This window comes from Poromitra crassiceps, assembly GCF_964638095.1.
Source record: "Poromitra crassiceps genome assembly, chromosome: 10".
Classification (NCBI taxonomy): domain Eukaryota; kingdom Metazoa; phylum Chordata; class Actinopteri; order Beryciformes; family Melamphaidae; genus Poromitra; species Poromitra crassiceps.
The window spans coordinates 31,600,065-31,614,883 of NC_139631.1; the positions used below are offsets into that span (position 1 = coordinate 31,600,065).

The 14,819-nt window shown below is 43.6% G+C and overlaps 1 protein-coding gene and 1 pseudogene across 5 annotated transcripts in view; one reads left to right on the plus strand and one right to left on the minus strand.

Moving 5' to 3' along the window:
- aak1a (AP2 associated kinase 1a) overlaps positions 1–9,439 on the minus strand; it is a 31,985-nt gene extending 22,546 nt beyond the window's left edge. For all 4 annotated transcript variants that reach the window (XM_083645115.1, XM_083645114.1, XM_083645116.1 and 1 more), the window contains exons 1-2: positions 8,917–9,439; positions 2,984–3,102 (exon numbers count right to left, since the gene is read on the minus strand). In XM_083645115.1, the coding sequence (XP_083501241.1) occupies positions 2,984–3,102; positions 8,917–9,076 (279 nt within the window). In that variant the 5' untranslated portion in view covers positions 9,077–9,439. The remainder of the gene's footprint in view (positions 1–2,983; positions 3,103–8,916) is intronic.
- A 3,570-nt stretch (positions 9,440–13,009) lies between these two features.
- On the plus strand, positions 13,010–13,717 carry LOC310783856 (splicing factor U2AF 35 kDa subunit pseudogene; annotated as a pseudogene). The gene has a single exon. The product of its transcript is annotated as a splicing factor U2AF 35 kDa subunit pseudogene (transcript).
- The last annotated feature ends 1,102 nt before the right edge of the window (positions 13,718–14,819 follow it).

Below are 14,819 nucleotides of genomic sequence, written 5' to 3' on the forward strand. Positions count from 1 at the left end.
GTTAACATAGCACACTACGGGAGATGCGGCTCGGCTTTCTTTAGATTTTTACAATCCTAAAACTAGGGCCGTATGCTTTCTGCAAAATTGAATTTTTTTTACGGAATCATGGAATTTGGCAATAAAAATTTTATCGACTGTAAAACATGGAATTTTTGTAGAATTGTCCATAATTTGGCTGAAATTGATCAAAGTAGGCCTAATTATCCGATCAAAAGTAGACCTAATTATTGTAGTAAACTAAATGATTTCACAATTGTAAAATAGGCCTAGAGAGAAATAACTCTGTTTTGGATTGGGGTGTTTTAAGAAGGGGATCAGTCTTGCGTGGGACCCTTGCGTCACCTCACAACTTGGTTTTCACTGTCAGAAACATGTCGAAGAGGCTGCCTGAGAGAGCAAAGTATAGTTAAAAAAGGATCCTAACCGCTAAATTTAAATGGAAATAATATTTCCATGTTAGTCACACCATTTGTATCTGTAGAGAGCTGCTGAGTCAGTGCCAAAGGGCTGGGAGTAATAATGATAATCATCCTGTAATAGTCTTGCCCCCCCAGGGTGTGGCTCCAGGAACTGGTTGGCTTTCCTTCCAGTAAAGGTCTTCATTTAGGAAATGGACGGGTGAGAGAGTTCACAAGTGCAAATGTGCCAACGCCAACTCAACATCTTTCAGCAGAATTCACTGTGTAAGAGTGAATGAGTCACTACCAACCCTTGAGCTCCTTCTGAGTATCGTCATCAGTCGCCTGGTATTGTTAACCTACTTAAAATACGTACAGTAGGAGTTCCACACATGTGGGGGTTTGTCACACTGGAATGGCACAGTGTAGAAAATCAAAGCAAGTATTTAAATGTCAATTCAGTAGACTTCTCTGTGAGTACCGTAAATTCCGGACTATAAGACGCACCGGTGTATAAGCCGCGGGACCAAAATTGACTATTTTTTTCTTCTATAAGCCGCACCGGTCTATAAGCCGCGGGTGTTTTGATGTTTAATTACCATATGAAAGGGTTCGTGCACAGAGAGGAATGTCGGGAAAGCGATGGCTGTTTGGGGAAGCTCCCATTTATTAACATTTCAACAAAACAAAACAAAAGTCAGGTCACTAATCCCCAGACAAAATCACACAACAATAGGCTATATGTGCAGCAAACCTGTAACCAGAGAAGTCAAGTCACTAATGCTCGTCTTCCTCTTCTTCCTGCGTACTGAAACCACCAAAGTCCTCATCTTCAGTGTCGGAAACGAACAGGTTCAGGGTGGCTTCGTCAACCACTCTCCTCTCTCCTTCATTGTCACTCAAAACCAACGAACTCCTCTTCATCTATAGCTGTGTTTCCATTACAGTTTTTCGCAAAAGAATTGCGATATTTCTACAACTTCGACAATGTACAATTGCGACTTGTAGGCGTTTCCATTGAAGTTGCGTTTGAGTGATTCCCCGTTGCAGCAGCTGCCACAGTGATTACGCACGGGGATCTGCCCCATATCCCGTCCCCTGCATGCTCAAATCCAACCAATGGTCAATGGAAATCCCAACATGAAGTTACAACACATATAAACGAGCCTGATTATCAATTCAAAAGAAAATGAGTCGCAAAATGTTGCTGGCTGCGTGAATGCAGTCAGCGCGACAGGCAGAGGAAAAAAGGTAGCCTAATAGCCTACAACTGGTCCGATTTAGAGATGGAGGGGGGAAAAGGCTGATTTGGTTCTATAATTGCACCTGAAACGTGTGCAATGTATTAGCCTACTCACAGTCACTGTATTCACTTCAGACAGCACCACCGCACCAGTGTGTGCTTTTCATCCTCTCATCTCGCCGCTGTGCCAAATGCGCGCACACAGGCAGCCTGCTGTCACCATGGACCGATTTCTGCCATTAAACATTATCTAATTTGCCCGGCTACGCTTTTGCACAACACTCGTCTTTCTGCTAGGTAGCGTTGCTTCAAAGTTTTCCACTTGCTGCGGAGGTTTTGACACGGCTATCGAACCTTACTTACCAAACTTATTTTCCGCTCCTTTTCCAAGGGATAATATGGGTCACATGACGTGCAAATGCGAAAAATGTGTTTCCATTACACTTTTGCGATAAACTGCTATATCGACACGTCTGAAAAACCACCTCATGATCATCTACTGCTCGTTCTCATGCTGTCGAGAACGAGCAAAGCTTTTTTTTGGTGAAAGAATCCTCCAGGGCGCTTCTTGTTAACAGTCCGAGTGAGTGGCAGGTCGAACGTCAAAGGCACTTCATCCATATTTATGATCTGCTCCGGTTCGATGGAATATTCCTTGATCTTCCTTTGTGTGAATTCGCCGAAGTTTGTGATTTTCTCCTGGTAGTCGGGGGAGGGAGTTGATGGGCTTGTGGCCGTTTGCTTACCGTAATTACCATATGTAAGTGGTCACGCACAGAGGGGATTGTCGGGAAAGAGATGGCTGTTTGAGGAAGCTCCCATTTACCGTATTACCGTAACATTTCAACAAAACAACATAACACAACACCACCGTTGTTTATTTTTACAGTGCACACAGTGTCCGCGGTGTGGTGAAAAGAGGGCAAGAGAGGAAATTAAAACAGAAGTGGATTTATAGTTAGAAAGAGTGCTAAAAAAGAGAGATTTTTTTTTTTTTTCTGAAAAAATCCATAGATAAGACGCACCGTTATATAAGCCGCAGGGGCCAAAAAACGGGAAAAAAGCCGCGGCTTATAGTCCGGAATTTACGGTAATACGTTTCCTTACACTATTTACAGTAAACACCACCCGCTGAGTACTCCAAGCAGGTCAAAACTAATGCTAAGAATTGCCTGCAAATACTTTTTGATCCATGTCTGTCACCGTCTTTCTCGACAATAAGACAATCCACTCTCTCCTACAACACCAACTCCAAGTAATAGCAAAAAATAATTGTGCATTTTCCTACAGCTCTTCACTTGGGAGTCAGATGCTCGTCTTGGACGCCCTAAAAACTCACCATAATCTGAATCTCCAGTTTGCAGATCTGCAGATCGTGTTCATTGTTAACGTACATCCTCTTCAGTGCACAACGCAACCCCTGGTGAGTCCGCACCAAGAAAACAATGGCAAAACCTCCTGCAAGACAGAGAAACATAGACAGAGAGGAGAAAAGAGAAATTAACGCACACATTTTATTTCAAGCCGCAAACGGCAATTGAATACGTTAAACAGAACTGCACTCTCATTGTATTTCTGGACTCTCGCCTAAGGGTGTAACCTACTGCATGCCATGTTGCACATGGTGTTTTTCTATACATATATGTCCCCTTGCACTACTGTACCTATTGCACTCTGTCCTTGTACCATGTCTGCTAGTATGCAATTATGTCACTATGTCCATTGTCAATGTTTTATTGTAGTGCAACAATGTGTCCAAGACAAATTGTCTGCAAATGAACATGAGATGACAGTCTTTGATCTGTTCTGAAAGGCTCTACAAGCCTCGGCTGTGCTTCGACCCTGGCAATCCAGAGACTATAATTCTAAACCCCCCGGCAGCTCACAAGGCTGATAGATAGAAGAATGGTTTTGCTGCAGAGGCCCCTTCCAATTCTGACCGTCATTACTGCATCAAAACAAAACCCAGCTCTCAGTCAAACAAACAAACACATAATATACATTTGCAGTCCAACATAAACTCATCGCCTTGAATAGAACGGTGTCGCGGAAGGAATGCTACAGTGGAACTGTGCCGAGTGAAGGGCTGGTGGTGACACACTAGCAGGAGGAGGCGGAGCTCTAAATAGCAGCATGTGAGTCAGCAGTTGTGCAGGAGGGGAAAGGATGCAAGAAGTGACACAGAACAAAGAAAGTGAACTCATCCTCATCATCATCACACCTTTGTTTGTTTTGTTGGCAAACAAGGGAGCCCAAAACATGGTTGCCTCCATCCATGGTGGTAACTCGTATATCCATGACAACAGCCTGTATATACATCAGATCGGCAATTAGGCCTCGCCCCCTTTTAGGGGTCAAACACAAGCTTCTCCCCGTTGTCTTCAATGTAAAATAGCACTATCCCCCCCCCAAAATATTGAAAAATAACAGAATCAATCTTTTTTTTTTTTTTTTTTTTTACCCCAAAACACTGAGGAAGACTTCTGTCGAAACGTTTGTACCTGCCATCTGCTTCAATTAAATTAACAAAAGGACATTTTTGAGAGTGCTGGCTTTTCTTCTCCTTCATACCCCAAAACACCATGACATGACAATATATTACAACTCGTCTGGCCATAGAATGGGCAAGATACACCGGAAATATTACTTTGACCCATCTAAAATCAAGTGACTCATGTCACATGTGTGACGTTCTTTTTTTACAGCCCCGTGACTCGTCAGTCTAGTTAGTAGTAGCCGCCAAGTAGCCGGGTACAACGATGACGCTGGCCTCCGCGTGTCACGGGGCTGTAGAAAAAGAACGTCACATGTGACATGAGTCACAGACTCAGATGAGTTGTAATATATTGTCATGTCATGGTGTTTTGGGGTCATTAATAAACAAGATTGATTGTTATTTTTCTAGAATTTTTTCAGGTAGTGCAATTTTACATTGAAGGCAACGGGGAGAGAGGCTTGTGTTTTCACCCTAAAAGGGGGCGGGAAGATGTGCCGCCTACAAAATGACATACTGCCGATCTGATGTATAGACTGGTTCTTTTATAAATGATAACGACCACACAAATGAATGAAATAGTTACTGTATAGGTAGGTTGAACAATGCAATAGCATTTACGCAAAACCTCCTATCTGCAAAATTATCCAGGAAAAGTGGGGGAAAACCTCCTATCTACATTTGCGATAGGAGGTCAGTGTTGTTAACACATAATATAGCAATATATTTTCAGATAGGAGGTTTTGCGTTTTGGCCATCGTTATACCTTAAGGCTCATATGTCATATCTCACAGTACAGTGTAAACGGCACTGTACAAATGCTGGATTTGAAAATAAATTGTTTTGGTTCCACTGCATTGAACTGTGGGCCTGTTGTTTGTTTGTGTGTTTTGTGTGTGTGTTTGTGTGTGTGTGTGTGTGTGTGTGTGTGTGTGTGTGTGTGTGTGTGTGTGTGTGTGTGTGTGTGTGTGTGTGTGTGTGTGACTTAGATATGCCACTACATACATTAGGCCATGTTAGGCTATGTATATTGTTAAGTGCTACATGTCATTAACACATGCAAACTCCAACAGTAAAAGGTGTGAATTCTGTTTTAGTCCCTCTTCAGGCACCACTATCAGCCCTCCAGTTTGATCTCTCTCTCTCTCTCTCTCCCTACCTCTCTGTACTCCCCATCAGTGGGTGTTAATGCCAAGCACTGGGCTGAGTCACCCAGCTGGCATCACTAAGCCAAGGACAGCTCCATGCATTGTTCCATGTGACCGGTTTGTTTGAGGTTTGCTTAGGACAGCCTTGAGCTACGTCAGTGTGAGCCGTGCAACCAGAGAAATGATATGAATGAATGGAGCACAAAGTGCCGATGGGAGTCAGCATCTTGAATAGGCACAGGAAATACAGTACAGCGGACTACCTTGAAATCAGAGCGGTTTCAGCGTTGTCACCAGCGGCGTAGTGGAGGATAAATGCAAGTAAACACAGTTCACCCACCTCTTTGAAATGGGGCAGAGCGTTTACTCACCTATTTTCAGATCACTGTAATCAATCAATGAGGGGAAAGAAGGTGGGTAAACTACTCACCTTGGATAGTTTATCCACCTCTGTATTTACCACTACACCCCTGGTTGTCAATAGTATGGGTGACTACTACTAGTAGTAGGTGGTGCTGGCTGGGCCACCATTGATCCAGGGTCCAAAATTAACTTTTTTGTCCACAGGCCAAATGGCTAGTAAACATTTAAAAATGACCAGCCACTCAATAGATTACCATTGTTTTTCTTTTGGCTGCTAAGCAAATCTACCAGCCACTCGCATATTCTTTCTTAGCAGCATTTGGCTGGTGGCTTGTGCTAATTTTGGACCCTGCATGGATCACATTATACTTTTTAACGTCATCAGTTGTTGTAGATTAGGCCTAACTGGTTGAAAATGTCACAATGAGGTGGAAAAAAGAAATCCCACAGTGTGCAGAGGACACTTTCTGCTGCAGTAATACGTGTGTTACAACACAGAACAGTGATGTGCTTGAGAAGTGTGGCTCAATTTAGGACAATATCAAATAGACCAAGGTTATTTCTCATCAGTATACACAGTAGTAGGAAGCACATGAGGAGTATAGGTGGGCGCTTGTGTGTGTGTGTGTGTGTGTGTGTGTGTGTGAGTGTGTGAGTGTGTGTGGTCTCCTCAGAGCTCACACTGCTGAGCCGCTGCTGCTTCACACTGTCTAACTCTAATCTGAGATGCATGTAAGAAATTAGGATTAGCTGCCTTCTTAAGCAACATCCAGCAGTGGTTTGCACTCTCACCAAACAGAATGGCCAAACAACAGTAAGTATAGCTACAAATAGCCACTGCCCCTTGACGTAACTGACTGCCAGGATTATACTACTGGAGCTCGCGTGCACCACAGACTCAAGCAAACGCACACAAAAATACACCTTCAGGGGTTGTTAAAAGAAGCGAAGTGATTGGTTCAATGGTGTTGGGTCACAATTTGTCATCAGTAAACGGAATTTATGTAATAATCGCCATATAGGCCACGGCCTTCTATAAATGTCCACGGCCTACTACATTGTTTACAAACATCCTCACTGCAAGACTACACCATGCTGCACTGACAACAAGAGCTACTACTGCCATCGTCTCATCTATCCAGTGTTGGCTTATGAAAGTTTGTGTGCATAATAAATACATACATACATATATACATATACATATACATATACATATACATATACATATATATATATATATATATATATATAACAAATAAGGTAGGCTGTTTTTCCAAACACTCACTGGAGCTCTGTCCTGCATGGACTAACAGCAGCAACTGGGGAGACATCCTCCCTTACAATGCCACCCATACAGCTCCGGAGAGGGCTAATGTTACCAGCAGTAATTCTATATAGCCAGAAGAAAACCCATCTTGTTGATAGTGAGGAAAGGAACCTGTGTCACTGAAAGTGCTCATAGACTAAGGGGCTGAGAAGAACAAATCGCAAACACATAACCAAGACCCCAACCACTACAACAACAACAACAACAAACATGATTCCAAAGAATTTACCTCTATGCCGTTAGCTACGAGATGTCCCTCTGACACGGGTCTGCCTGTGTATTGTGAAAAACTGTTTAGGACAGCTAAATGCCACAGAGATCAACAATGCCAACATACGGCAGACGTGAAAACAAACAGCATTTCCGAATAGAATAGCTGCCCGGCAGATAACAACAAATAGCCTTAGACTGCAACCAAAACCATCTGAATAAATAGGCCTAGCCACACGGTATCGCAAGCAGGAGGTCCGCCGCCAGGGCAAGAAAATATGATCTGTAGAAAAACATTCCAACGACCATTATTATGTGAGATGTGTAATCTGGGGGAAAGATTAATCCAGTGCTACAAAGCCTAAGCAAAATCTTGCCAGCAAGGTCTAACAATTATCGATCTCTCAAAATGATGCTTCTCTCAAGCTAATTTCTGCATCAAGACCTAATGGCTTCCAGGACTGATAAGGGAGACAAATTAAGTGTAACCCTCTCAGCCTCAGGTGGTGGGGGCCCAGCCCCACAATGAGGGGGGAAAATCCACTTTGATGGGAATCTGCTTGCAAGGTAGGAAGGGAGAGTGGATAAATAATCCCCATTCATACTGTAAAGGCATGGTGTGGCCCAACAGATGGTACCCATCCATACTGATGAATTAATCACTCTTTGTCCATCCATTATTTAGTAACAGGCGGTCTTAGCTGATCGAGCATGGCAGACACTCATGGCAGAAACAAGACGACCAGTGGGTAACAGTGTTTGGAACACTGGCAATGTTGTGGAAAAATGTTCAATAGGAATGTTCTAACTTTGTTCACAAAAACTAAATTGAAAGCTAATGTCTCAATCATAATATTAATCTCAAACATGTTTTTCACTTGAACCACCTCACGCCGTGAGGCACATAATCAAAATTCACGATTGGCCAGTAAGGTCAGTACAGAAAAGTGAGGGCCCCAACCTATATGAATGCCCCATCTTTTCACAGGGTCATCTTTTCGTTGAGGATGTTGGTCCGGATCCTAATGACCTTTTCCCCTAGCGAACAAATGCATTAGAAGAAGCAAAGGCTTATCCAAACTTATGACATGTAGGGTGCATTTCATTTGATTTGTCACTCACTCCCTCTGTAAATATCAAGACAGATGACTCAGCAGCATGGTGTTGGTTCCACAACACAGTAGGTAATCCACTCCAGTTATACTGTACCATGTTATATCCGCCTTGAGGAATGGAGTGCAATAATGTATGTAATGAGATGGCAAGAAGACAACCTGAAGAAACTGTTGTAATCTGACTACATGGTGCTTCACTGACTCTTATGCACACTTGAATTTTCAGCTTTTAAGAGCCTGATTGGGACTAGGCTAGCTTGCATGCCAATGAAGAAGACAACTGCAAAACAGTGATGCAGACAACTTGTCTACTGCAACCTGAGGTGGTCACAACTGTCTCAAGTATGCTAACTACAACAGCTGCTACAAGCCTTGTTGTCCTATAAATCTCGACCAGTGACCGAGTCAAGAACTTTCTCATCAAGGAAGGAAAATCAAGGTAGCATCATTATGTATGATACTGCAGCCTAGGCCATAGCCCCTCCAAGAACAGGCCCGTCGTTTACGGTTCTGTTCGTCTACACAACCATGTGGGCCACTTTGAGATGTTTGCGCGTAGATCTGGTTAAAACTGGTTGTGTGAAATGTGCATAATTCACACGGGATAAAGTTCACCTTCAGCGATAATTTCCTCGATGGTCACTTGATAGCGTCCAATGGAAAAGACCCGTCCAATGAAGCTGCCACCGCCGCCAGAACCACCGCCTCCTCCACCGGCTCCAGAACCAGGCCCCGAACTCACAAGTTCCCGACGCGAATCAAAAAATTTCTTCATTTCTCCGATGTTGTTCAAAGCACAGTCAATGCCCAATTTATTAAAGCTAGTCTTGTAACAAGTCCTGGATGTAGCTAGCCGTAGTTAGTTGCTGTTGGTTGTGGTGCTGGTGTCAGCAGGGCAGGCTGCGATGCTAACGATTTAGCAGTTACTAACGTAAATAATTGAATGAACGCTACTAGCTAGCTTCCAGCTAAATGCCTGAAAAATCCAAACACTGCTGACCAATGTTGCTTTAGCTAACTCATGGTTTCCGTAGCGAAGAGCAGGCTGAGTCAAATAATGTTGATATCTGACCAGAATAAGATAATGTCCATGCGGAAGTCACCGCTTTCCACAATCAGCCGACAGGAGCCAGCCTGTGAGGTGAGGCTGAAGAAACCCTAGTTAGCCTTTAGCTTAGCCAGCTAGCAAGCTAGCTAACCAGCTACGTACGATGACAGCTGTCAGTTGATGATAGACTGGCAGTCAGGCAGGTCCTTAGTGTCCCACCATGTAGCTTTTTACACATCTCCACTGCTTTCTTCCACACGGAATGGTATTTAGTCCATCGGCTCTTCTACTTGTTTGTAAGAAGCAAATTATGTTGAATCTCCAGTCCTTTTGACACGTCCTGCAAAGCTGCAACAAGGCTGGTTCGCAAATGATGCGGCTCCGAGTGTAGTAGAGAGAAGAGAGTCCCCGAGTGAGAAGCTTCACTTCGGAGCTCCGCCCTACTGGATTTCAATTGTTTCGATTGGTCAACTGCGACTACGACTTCCGACTGTAGTCCCCCACTCCCATTGATAGTACACCCACTCCCCAGAGTCATGTCCAAGAGTCTTCTGTTCAGTTTTGACACGTTTTCATTGTGACATCATCAGTGATGTCATGTCACAAATCGGAATTGTGATGTCATCAGTGTTAAGCAATCGTGATGTCACCAGTGATGTCATCAGTGATGTCACTCGAGCAATTGTGATGTCATCAGTGATAAATTCTTCCCAGCATTGCCAGGTGTATGATAGGCTAATTATCGTATTTGTATGAGAATTTTGCCCTCTGGACGATGTACCATCAATAATGCCCAAAATTCCCATAATGTAAGATAATTTGATCATTTTGTGACAGCTGTAATCAATAGCCTACATTTATCTGTCTTCTGAATATGGTAAATGGTAAATGGCCTGCATTTATATAGCGCTTTTATCCAAAGCGCTTTACAATCAGTAGGTACATTCACCCATTCATACACCGATGGCGGCAGGCTGCCACGCAGGGTGCTGGCACACCATCAGGAGCAATTTGGGGTTCAGTATCTTGCCCAAGGACACTTCGACATGCAGACTGGAGGAGCCGGGAATCGAACCACCAACCTCTTTCATCCAAAGCGGTTAGTGACGACCCGCTCTACCTCCTACAGCCGCCCCCATGTCATATGTCTCAGAATATGCTGATTATGTTGCTGTCTCAACCCAATCTCAGTGACACAAGATATCTGGAAACACTGGTACAGTGCCTTATTGTAGAATTGTTGAGTTGCTCTTATTGTGTTGTTTACCTGTTTTATATGTATTGTGTGTTTTTTTTTATTGGACCTTGTGTCTGACAAATAAAGTGATGATGATGATGATGATGATGAATATACTAATATGGATCCTATGTCTGTTTTTTTTTTTTTTCAATTTGGTATACAACAATATATGAACAAGACCGGCTCAGACAGGAAAAGAAAAAGGGGAAAAATACACATCAACATTCAACATTACAACATGGTGCATAAGGTGCTTATGTGATTCAAGAGATAATGTGCATGGGATCCCATGCAAGGGGTCCATGAGATACCAGCCGGGCGAACCTCGTCAAAGTAGGCCAAAAAAGGGTCCCAGATAGTTGAGAACCTTCCAAGCAAGTTGGTCCTCAGGGACCTGAGTCTCTCCATCATTCTGGATAACAGAGATCATGTTCATCAGCCACACCTGAAAAGAAGGTGAAGAGGAGGACTTCCATTCCTTCAAAATGAGTCTTTTGGCGACAGTTGTCCCCAGTGTCAGAGATTGTTGCACAGCTGTAGGAAAGTTCAGAGAGCAGTCGAAAATGGCGAATTTTGCCTCCGGCTGTAGGGTTATTTTGTAGGCCTTAGATTACCAATCAAATATTTTGGCCCAGAATCCCGTTAATGAAGGGCAGAACCAGAAAGCATGAGATAGTGTACGCTCTGACACCTGTCCCACACAGTGGCGCCACGAGACAGAAGGGAAGATCTTGTGTAGTTTATGCTTGGAGTAGTGAAGATGGTGAGTGACTTTAAATTGGATTAGCTGGTGATGCTATTAACTGAGCAGAGTTGTACCACAGACAAACTCCTTTCCCACATAATGTCAGATAAATCAATACCAAGTCCCCCTTGCCATGCTTCTCTAATCCTCTCAGTAGAGGCTGTGTTGCACTTGTCAAACAGACAAATACAAATCTATAAGATGCTTGGAGTGAGGAGGGCTCAGCAATACATTGAAAAAAGCATGTTCATTTGGGAGCACTTCAAAGGTGCGAATCTTGGATCGAACATCATTTCTGACTTGCAGGAATCTGAGCCAGTTCGTGCCGGGCAACTCAAACTTCCTCTTCAATAGATCAAAGGATGAAAAATGGCCATCTATGTATAGGTCTTTGATGGAAACACTCCTGACTTGGTTTAAAATTCTGACAGAGTTTATCATGACAAAACTTTAATTTTCTAATGTCCCAGGTTTCTTAGCAAATAGCATGGCTGGCAAGGAAGAGTTGACAATGGAGCTGGCCTCCATTTTCAGCCACAAGGGGGCCCCGGAAGTTAAGTTACCCGGAGTCCCCTGTCTGTCTGTTTATAATGTCTTCTCACAATGTGTAATTTTAGTTCCTACCAGTGGTAGATAGAGTGCCCGAATTTCCTACAGAAATATTATTATTTTGCTGTTCATTTACCTCAGTGGAATTACTTACTGGTGTAAAACGTACTGGTTACCGCAACGCGGATGTTACGTTTCAGATTTTTTTGCTGTTCATCCGTCATTAACGTGACGGTGCCCAGTCTGCTGGTTACCGTAACGCGGATGTTACGTTTTTAAACGTGTTACGTTTAAAAAGCACCTAATTTAATATGGTAAGTTGAACATTGTGTTGTGATTTTTAAAATTAGATTTAATTCATCATCATCAACATCATCATCATCATCAGTATATAAATGGGAGCTAGGGCTCTGTCTCTCTGTCTGTCCCACTGTGATGTCATAAATCCCACTGTGACGTCATCAGTGATGTCATAAATCCCACTGTGACAGACATCATCAGTGATGTCATAAATCCCACTGTGACAGACATCATCAGTGATGTCATAAATCCCAGTGATGTCATAAATCCCACTGTGACATCATCAGTGATGTCATAAATCCCACTGTGACATCATCAGTGATGTCATAAATCTGACATCATCAGCGATGCTGGTCTCATTGGCCACACAGCGGCCGAGCTGCGAATGCGAGCTGCAGGACTGGCGAGGCCGCGCAGCAGGTGAACTTAGGAATCGAGCACGCATAGCGCACGAGATCCCTAGTCATAAAAAAATGCCTAAGTGGCCGGGCGGTGTTAGTCACGATTTTGTAGGCTGTCTGTTAGTTACAATTTGTGACATTATCACTGATGTCATAAATCAGTGAATTGTGATGTCATCAGTGATGTCACTTGAGCAATTGTGATGTCATCAGTGATGTTACTTGAGCAATTGTGATGTCATCAGTGATGTCACTCGAGCAATTGTGATGTCATCAGTGATGTCATAAATCCTTCCTGGCTGAGGCTATAAGTGGTGGAAGACGGCCGTTGGCAACACTGATCCTTCCTGGCTGAGGCTGGGAGTATAAGTAGGAGAAGAGGACAAGGGTGAGTTAAGAGGAAAAGTTGGTGAGCGCGATCCAAGATGGCGGAGTACTTGGCATCCATTTTTGGCACAGAAAAAGATAAGGTGAACTGCTCTTTTTATTTTAAAATTGGTGCCTGTCGACATGGCGACCGCTGCTCCCGGTTACACAATAAGCCAACCTTCAGCCAGACAATTGCCCTCTTGAACATTTACCGTAACCCTCAAAACAGTGCCCAGTCTGCCGGTGGTTTGAACTGTGCCGTCAGCGATGTGGAGATACAGGAGCACTATGACGAGTTCTTTGAGGAGATCTTCACAGAGATGGAAGAAAAGTACGGAGAAGTGGAGGAGATGAACGTATGCGACAACCTTGGAGATCACCTAGTTGGGAATGTGTATGTGAAGTTCCGTCGTGAGGAGGATGCTGAGAAGGCTGTGATCGACCTGAATAATCGGTGGTTTAACGCACAGGCCGTCCATGCTGAACTCTCTCCTGTCACAGACTTCAGAGAAGCCAGCTGTCGCCAGTATGAAATGGGGGAATGCACCCGAGGTGGCTTCTGTAACTTCATGCATCTGAAGCCCACTCCCCATAAGCTGAGGAGAGAGCCCTTTCGGCGCCATAGGAAGAGCGGCCAGTATAGGTCTCGATCCAGAGAGAGGCGATCTCGCTCGCGGGACAGAGACTGGGGAGGTGGAGGAGGCAGGGGCCGTGACCACGAGAGACGCCGCTCCAGAGACCGACAGCGTTCAGGAAGGTTCTAGACCAGTGCCACGGCCACACGTCCTCCCATCCTTCCTCCTCCTGTCCATCCCCCAGGTTGTTTTAGTTTGTGCCCCCCCCTCCAAATCTAGTCCAGGTCTAATGGAAAGTTGTTGTTAATGTTAAATTTAAGATTTGTACTAAAAAAAAGAAGTTCGTTTTTCCAGAATCTCCACCCTAGAAACACACACGCTGTCCTCATGAGCTGTGTTTGTCTTCTTTTGCAGAACCCTTTTGAAGCTTGATCAAAGAGCAATACTGCCCATCCTTGCCAGGATGCTGGCAAGATGGGGTTTTCTCTCATTGTATTTGCAAGGGACAAAATCATTTGTGATGTGGATGAAATGAGATGCTAGAGAAAAGTTTATTTTTAGTATTTTGTTTTGCACTTTAATCTGGATCATCTGCCTTTGACATAGCAACATTGTTATACCCAATGTACATTTGTTTTTTGAGCTATTGCTTGCATTTGTTTAATATTCTCAAAGTATTGGGAAACCTGTCAAGAAACATTTTCACCTTCTTGTTTAAATCATCAGGTCTCTTTTCCCAGTTTGTTACAGGTCTCGTCATCTGTAATAGCTTTCTCCATTTTGCAGCTGTTTGTCTCTGAGTGGAGGGGAAACCACAGAACATGTCTTGGACAATATAGTGAGAAGTTAGTAAGAAAAGTCTGATTTGCTTTTATTTAATAGATGAAGTGTTGCACAATTTCTGAGTACGTTATAGTTGAATCTGAGGTCTAGTTGTTGGCTGCATCTACATGCTAATGTTGAGTTTCTCCTGTAGGGGTCACTGTTCTATCACTAAACCGCTGTCCTCATGAGCGGTGTTTGTGCCTTCTTTTGCGGAACCCTTTTGAAGCTTGATCCAAGAGCAATACTGCGCATAGCTCTTTAGACCAGGGAGGTGTACCTGTATGGGCTCTCATGTAGAGATTGTGCCATGTTTTTTTTGACATAATTATATTGCTCTTAATGGATCTGTTGATCTCATACAAATTATTTCTGAAGTTGAGTTAGAATTCCACAGCAACTGCTTTCCTCATTGATTCCCAGTTTCCTGATTGCTGCCCATATAGTTATTGCAGTACTCGTGATTGAT